The sequence below is a fragment of the Lithobates pipiens genome, unplaced genomic scaffold (assembly GCF_037356315.1).
Source record: "Lithobates pipiens isolate NorthernLeopardFrog02 unplaced genomic scaffold, aLitPip1_a1.2 Scaffold_116, whole genome shotgun sequence".
NCBI classification, from domain to species: domain Eukaryota; kingdom Metazoa; phylum Chordata; class Amphibia; order Anura; family Ranidae; genus Lithobates; species Lithobates pipiens.
In genome coordinates this window covers 189,213-197,500 of record NW_027507703.1, presented here as the reverse complement: position 1 = coordinate 197,500, position 8,288 = coordinate 189,213, and the positions used below count along the sequence as shown (strand labels likewise).

Below are 8,288 nucleotides of genomic sequence, written 5' to 3'. Positions count from 1 at the left end.
CAGCTTCAGGACACAGTGTATAATATACAGACCCCTTGCCTATTGCAGCCTTTCCATCTCATGTATATTAAGCTCACAGCTAAACAGCTTGCACCGTCCATTCACGTCTTCTTTTGCAGGCCATCAGTTACCAATTTTTTAAAGTTTCTTATAAAGCTTTTTTTTCTTTTTAATTTTTTTTTTGTAAATATATTTCCTTGCTGGTTAAAGCCCAATTTGGCCTCCCTCTATTTTGTGTTTTATATATATATATATATATATATATATATATATATATATATAATTTATTTTATTTTTTTATTGAAAAAATGGGAGCAAAATTATATAAAATATACAGTGCAGCCAAATAATATTCAGTGGGGTCTTTGCAACATTGTTAATGTTCATGTCATGTCTGTGGGGGTCCTTGCAACATTGTTATTGTTCATGTCATGTCCATGGGGGTCTTTGCAACATTGTTATTGTTCATGTCATGTCTGTGGGGGTCTTTGCAACATTGTTATTGCCCGCGTCCTGCTCTTCAGAAGTTTTGCCATTTTCCGATAGCTAACTGATGATGTCATACCACTTTTTTTTCTTTTTTTTTTTTTTTTTGAGGATTATACACCTTTATTATGCACAATGTAACTTCTTGGATGTAGGATGGCTATCTTTGGATTGTATCTTTAATCTTTAATTAATAAAAAATAATATTGAATGTAAAATATAGCATATGAAATACATATTTGGATTATTTATTTATTCTTTATACAATTATTATTACAATTATTATTATTATTATTATACAGGATTTATATAGCGCCAACAGTTTGCGCAGCACTTAACAAAATGAAGGCAGACGTTACAGTTACACTACAATTTGGTACAAGAGGAATCAGAGGGCCCTGCTCGTATAATGGCATAAATCCATTTTATTTATTCCAATTTATATATTTTTTTTTATTATGAGAAGATTAACATTTACCTATCGGGAGTAAAAAAAAAAAAAAATATATATATATATATATATATATATATATATATATATACTGTAATTACTATTACTGTAATTATACTGTAATTGTGTTGTCCCCCCCCCCCCCGATATATATTGTAAAGCGCTGCATAAACTGTTGGCGCTATATAAATCATGTATAATAATAATAATATACATTTGCAGAGACAGCTATCCAACCAGCGGGAATATGTATATTAAAAGAAGGAAGTGTAAATGCTTTTGCCCGGGTCGTGCCACTGCGCTGTGACGTGGCTCCTTCTGGCGTCTGAAAGGGGCCCCCGGTGAGATTTCACACAGTAGATCCCTTCGCCCCCCAAAAAAAAAAGAAAAAAAAATCAAAAGAGCAGCATCACAAAAGGCGAGGAGGACGAATTAACAGGCACTTGCGATGTTGACGAGCTCTCCACCACCTTGTGTCTTCTCCTGTGTAATGTGCTGCAGCCCCCCTCACAAGATTGAGAGGATGCTAGCCTTGCAAACCGCAAACCTTATGGAAATCTATAGTTAATGCACTGGCAATGTCAAGATGTCATCTCCTTAAATACAGGACCCTAAACAAGAAAACTAACAGGAGCTTCTTAATTAAAAAAATATGGATTGCCGGATAATCACACCGAACGGAACATTGAATGGCTCGGACGACACCAGCCAGCCAAGCGGTCCAACGACCTACACAGATGATCCTGCAAGTATGCTGATTTTTTTTAATTTAACACCCCGTGCAAATCCAGATTAAAATAACTCCGGCTATTGATCCGGCCAGTGGGATTGACATTAATTTTAGTTCACTTCTCACTTTGCAAAGGGATCAATATCGAGTAATAAGAGCTGACATCCGTGTTGAAAGCAGGAGAAAGAGAAGCAGCAGACAGCAATCGAACAAGCAGCCAAATAAATCATCGAATACTTTTCCACGGCAGGAGACAAACTCCAAAGCGATAGGACTGGGGTCTTTTCACAATGAACTATGCAAGAGCAGTCCGATGATTCCACGTAAAAAAATCAAATAAAAAAATTATATATATATATATATATATATATATATATATATATATATATATATATATATATATATATATATATATATATTTATACGGTATATATGTATATATATATATATATATATATATATATATATATATAGGACCTGAATTTCAAATATTCCGCACACAAAGGTTCCACTGTCACATTTGTCGTTAATATCAAAACCCATACCTCAGACAGTATTATTGTATTTTTTTTCTGAACGATATAAAAGTTATACAACTAATTTTTCCGGTTCCATAAAAAAAAAAAAAATACATAAGCGCCTAAGAAATCAGCAACCGTTTTCGAAAAATGAAACTTATTTGCCTTAGAAAATGAAATGCAAAAAATTAATCTCGCAAAAAGAAAAAAAGAAAAAAAGAAAAATCCAAAAGACCGTAGAGGAAAATTCAAAATGAAACAAAATATTTTAATAGGATAGAAAAATGTTTGTTTTTTTAGTTTGATATTGAATGTTAAGATTTTCTTTTTGTTCTTTTCCTTTTTTTGTAAAAAGTCAAATCTGTTCAAATATTTTACCATCTTCCTTGTCTGATTCCAAAGCTGGTTTGGTCATGAAATCAAAGGCTTCCTATAAAAACTACGCCCCAGCTCCAGAAATCGGTTTACAAAAATGTTTAAAAAAAAAGAAAAAAGAAGAAAAATCTGTTTTAAAGACTTTCTGCAATTGATTCAATGCCAGTGAATTTTAAACAGTTTTTATAAAAAAAAATAAAAAAAAATTGATAGAGCACTTATACACAACAGGTTGCATGTCTGTGGTCTTATAATTATATGCAAAGGCTCGGAAAATGAATCAACACATTGTCTGCACTTGAAAGAAAGCTTACAAGAAAAGTCAGTTCCTTGGAGAACCCTGTAAAATTGCCTTAACTAACATAAAATCCAATTAAATTGCATCAGGTCTTAATTTAAGCATTTTGTTTTCTAAATGCATTTAAATGTCACACGTTTTATGAAAACTTAAGGGATCTAGTTTGATAATTATTGTTTCGTTAAAGATGACAAGGAGAAATAAATAAACTATATTCCAAGATTTAAAAATGTAATATAACATACTTAAAAAAATCATGCAATTTAAAAAAAAAGTGACTTCCTAACTGTATAGTTGAATGCACCGTGCAAGCGTGACAATATTAATATATTATATATATATATATATATATATATATATATATATATATATATATATATATATATATATATATATATATCTATATATATATATATATATATATAGATATATATATATAGATAGATAGATATACAGAGAGAGAGAGAGAGAAAGTGATACAGATTATATCTATCTATCTAATATATATAAATACATATCTATCTATCTATCTATCTATCTATCTATCTATCTATCTATCTATCTATCTATCTATATATATATATATATATATATATATATATATATATATATAGATATATAGATACATATAGATAGAATATTAAATACATTTTCATGAAGCCAAAGAATACAATTAAGGGGCACAGAGAAGATAATTTATTTAGAAAATGATATATATATATATATCTATAGATATATAGATATATATATATATATACAATTCTGGCAGGTGTCAAAATCTTTGATACAAATGATTATTTTAGAATTTTATACTGTTGGGATAAAACGCTTTTTAATGGGATTCTGTGATTATTAAAAACACTTAAATTTTAAAAAATGTAGTAATATAAAAGCAGCCCAGTTGGTTTGGTAGACATCACAACATCAATGTAAATCATTTGTGATATATAAGCCAAATTTGAAGACTGACACCCAGGCAATGTACCACAAATCCCGCCAACAAGACCATGATGGATGACCTTCCTATACTGCACAAGTCATTTATTAAAGAAAAAAAAAAGGGGAAAAAAAAAAAACCCCAAAAAACAAAAATGAACCCACCTGTGTTCTAGAAAAAAAAACCTTTAACCTGCCAGAATCGTGAGAGATCTAAAAACGAAAATATTACAATGAAGACAGTTAAATCTTGGAATCCTTGGAGGGGTAAATAGGTGACAATTGTATAAATCTTGTGCATAATACATTTTTTTTTTTTTTTTATGTGGGGATAAATATTTCCTCCACCCACTCATGTTTTATGCTACATAGTGATTATTTTAAGGACAGATAACCCCTATTCATTGCAAAATTCCTACCTCCCAATGACACACTGGGGGACTCTGCCTGTTCTATGGGGCAATAAATTGGAGTACAAACAGTTTTCCTTAAATGTCACGGTTAAAAATCGTTCTCTTGGAAAAAAAAAAAAATGTCAGATTGGCAAAATTAAAAAAAAAAAAGAATCTGTGCTTTCCAGACATGTCCCAGGGCCATTCCATCAGCTGTGATAACGACCCATTTATCAATGGCAAATAAAAAAACGGTCTGATTTACAGTGATACTTATAATTTTGTTCCCCCCAAAACCCTGACACCACCCCCCCAAAAAAAAAAAAAAAGTCAGCCTCTGCCACCCTGCAAATTTATTACAATAATTACTTGACATAAGCGTTTCCTGTGTGGCAGAATGAGCTCTGTGGCTTCTCCTAATTATTTCATTGTGGCCACACAGATGTTTTGTTAATGTGCCGAGATCACAAGGTGAGGAATTTCTTTCCCAATCCTCACACTTCCCTCTTCTATTTTATTTTTAAAAGTCTACAACAATTCCAAGAAGGTCCTGCTGAGTCCCCTCATCTCCACAGGACTTGTCAGGAAGGAAGACGGAGCAGCAAAAAATGTGCCACAATTCTACATTATAAAAAAAAATGTAACCTGGGTTGGTTAACCCCTGGGTGACGGCAGTGCAGCCCCTCATGTTCCGGGGGGGGGGGGGGGCACGGTGGTCCAAGGGCCAGCAGAGCCCCTCCATCAGCTGAGAACAAAATAACAATCTGTCTATAACTGACGTGGTAGACAGCAATCCGTGGGGTCATCACTAAAAAAAAAAAAAAAATTGTAACCCCAGGTTGGTTAGCCCCTGGGTGCCGGCAGTGCAGCCCTGCGATGGGCTCGGGGGGGCCACGGTGGTCCAGGGTCCAGCAGCTGAGAACAAAATAACAATCTGGGTGACCTCTGTCTATAACTGACGTGGTAGACAACAATCCGGGGGGGTCATCACTAAAATTAAAAAAAGACAATTTAAAAAAATAAATATATTAGTTTCCCGGGCTAGTTAACCCCTGGGTGGCGGCAGTGCAGCCCTGCGTGGACCAGTGGGGGGGGGGGGGGGGAGCACGGTGGTCCAGGGGCCAGCAGAGCCCCTCCATCAGCTGAGAACAAAAAAGAAAAAAAAAAAAAACAATCTGGGTGACCTCTTTCTATAACTGACGTGGTAGACAACAATCCACGGGGTCATCACTAAAATAAAAAATAAAAAAATTGTAACCCGGGTCGGTTAACCCCTGGGTGACGGCAGTGCAGCCCTGCGATGGCCGGAGGGGGGTGGGGGGGTCACAGTGGTCCAGGGGACAGCAGAGCCCCTCCATCAGCTGAGAACAAACTAAACTCAGTTTCTATAGCTGACGTGGTAGACAACAATCCGTGGGGTCACCACTAAAATAAAAATAAAAAAAGAATATTTAAAACCAATAAAAAGAATTTAAAAAAAAATTAAAATGAAAAAAAAAAAGTCTACTTTGACGGAAATTTCAAAAAAATTGAGCAAAAACAAAAAAAGAAAAACGAAACCCCAAAGCGATCAGGTGAGCGAACGTACAAATGTATCAAAATGAAACAATGACAAGAAAAAGAAACAAAGTAGCATTTCCGCATTTCATCAGTCTTAGCAGGTTTTGTAGGAATTAGAGAGCCAGTTCTGCTGCCAAGAGATGAGCACCTGAAGCCCCCCACGCCGCCCCCCGCCTGCCCCCCGGCTCAGGGTCAGCCAATCTGCCTTTAAAGTTGCCGCAGATAAAAAAAAAAAAAAAGAAAAGTTGCACTTTGCCCGTCTTGCTCTCCCAGGGAGCCCTGCGTTAGCCTGCGAGGGTCCCTGGAAAGGGGGCTGTTGACCCCGGGAAGGGCTAGTTCCCCCTTTTTTTTTTCCTCCCTTCCCCAGAGCCCCGTGTCCCCCTCGGTACTCACCTTGTAAGAAGCTGGAGAGGAGGAGAGGGCACCCGGCTTGCAGCTGCTGATCCCAGGCTGGCCGTCCCTGGTTGCTTTGGTTTGCATGTGCAGGAGAGGCTTGGAGAGTGCGAGAGGCACATGCACTGAGACGAGTGACTGGAGCAGCACTGCCTCCTCTCTGTGCAGCACACTCACACACACACAGAGGGCTCCGCGCAGCACAACTCTCTCTGCCTTTCACCGCTCTGCATACATTAGGCTACAATAGGAGGATGGCAGATGAAGGGGACACACAGGGCTGTCCTACACAGGACCCTTCAGCTGCTGCTCCTCTTGCAATGCCAGTGATGTTGGGGGGACCCTGTCCCACGTAGAGAGGGGTCCCCACCATAACACGCCTCAATGGACCCCCTGAACCCCCTCTGTGCTTGAGCCCCGCAGAACCGATATCTACAGATAAAGGCTGAGACCTCGAGGTGGCCAGCAAGAAAAAAAAAAAAAAAATTCAAAATTACATTTGGCAGCACCCCACCTAGGGAAAAAAAAAAAAGTGGGATGCGGGGGTCAGAGAGTCACGTGCGTGGGCCCGGCGTGTGAGGCAACGTGCTAAAAAAAAAAAAAAAAAAAAAAAGACAAAAATAAATAAAAAAAATCGGAGGTTGGATCAATTTCTTTTGTCCCCGTCGTCTCCTGGTTTGTGGTTGGCTTAAAGGCCAACTCCACCCTAAACTGGAGGGTTTTTTTTTAGTCCGGCGGTTGTGCCGGGGGGTCGTGTCGCACACGCTGGCTTCTTCCATCCTTCAGCGGGTTGAGGGTTTGACCCCACTAGTCTGCCAAACTGGCGATGCCGTTACAGTGGCAAAGGATGGCGTGCCGCTCCCCAACCGAAAAATAAATAAATATCTGAGGTTCCCAATGTGAGGGGCACCTTCGTCGGGGTTCTGTGGAAGGGGAAGGAAGGTGGAGTACTGCAGGGAATCTGACCAATTGAATCTGGACATGGGATGTCCACCCTAAACTGGAGTTTTACTCTAGTATGGAGTTTTTGCCGGGAGGTTTTATCGCGCTGGCTTCTTCCACCCTTCGGGGTTTAAGTTTTTGCCCCGCTAGTCTGCCGATTACAGGGGCAAAGGATGGCGTGCCGCTCCCCAACTGAAAAGAAAAAATATCAGAGGTTCCAAATGTGAGGGGCACCTTTGTTGGTGTTCTGTGGAAGGGGCAGGAATATGGAGTACTGCAGGGAATCTGACCAATGGAATCTGGACATGGGATGTCCACCCTAACCTGGAGGTTTTTTTCAGTACGGCAGTTTTGCTGGGAGGTCGTATTGCGCGCTGGCTTCTTCCATCCTTCGAGGGTTGAGGGTTCGACCCCACTAGTCTGCCGAACTGGCGATGCCATTACAGGGGAAAAGGATGGCGTGCCGCTCCCCTACCGAGAAAAAAACATATCTGAGGTTCCCAATGTGAGGGGTAACTCCCTCTGTGGGAGGGGCAGGAATATGGAGTACTACAGGGAATCTGACCAATGGAATCTGGACATGGGATGTCCACCCTAACCTGGAGGTTTTTTTCAGTATGGCAGTTTTGCTGGGAGGTCGAATCGCACACTGGCTTCTTCCATCCTTCGAGGGTTGAGGGTTCGACCCCACTAGTCTGCCGAACTGGCGATGCCATTACAGGGGCAAAGGATGGAATGCCGCTCCCCAACTGAGAAAAAAAAAATATCCGAGGTTCCCAATGTGAGGGGCACCTTCGTTGGGGTTCTGTGGGAGGGGCAGGAATATGGAGTACTACAGGGAATCTGACCAATGGAATCTGGAAATGGGATGTCCACCCTAAACTGGAGTTTTATTTCAGTCCAGCAGTTTTGCTGGGAGGTTGTATCTCGCTGGCTTCTTCCATCCTTCGGGATTTAGGTTTTTGGCCCAATAGTCTGCCAAACTGGTGATGCCATTACAGGGGAAAAAGATGGCGTGCTGCTCCCCTACCGAGAAAAAAACATATCCGAGGTTCCCAATGTGAGGGGTAACTCCCTCTGTGGGAGGGGCAGGAATATGGAGTACTACAGGGAATCTGACCAATGGAATCTGGACATGGGATGTCCACCCTAACCTGGAGGTTTTTTTCAGTATGGCAGTTTTGCTGGGAGGTCGAATCGCACACTG

General features: G+C 39.5%; 1 protein-coding gene across 1 annotated transcript in view; it reads right to left on the bottom strand.

Annotated features, from left to right (window-relative positions):
• The window catches only part of LOC143973790 (E3 ubiquitin-protein ligase Rnf220-like), a 247,971-nt gene extending 241,605 nt beyond the window's left edge, over positions 1–6,366 (bottom strand). The window contains exon 1 of the mRNA XM_077474644.1: positions 6,140–6,366. Coding sequence (XP_077330770.1) covers positions 6,140–6,226 — 87 coding nt within the window. The 5' untranslated portion in view covers positions 6,227–6,366. The remainder of the gene's footprint in view (positions 1–6,139) is intronic.
• Positions 6,367–8,288: the final 1,922 nt, after the last annotated feature.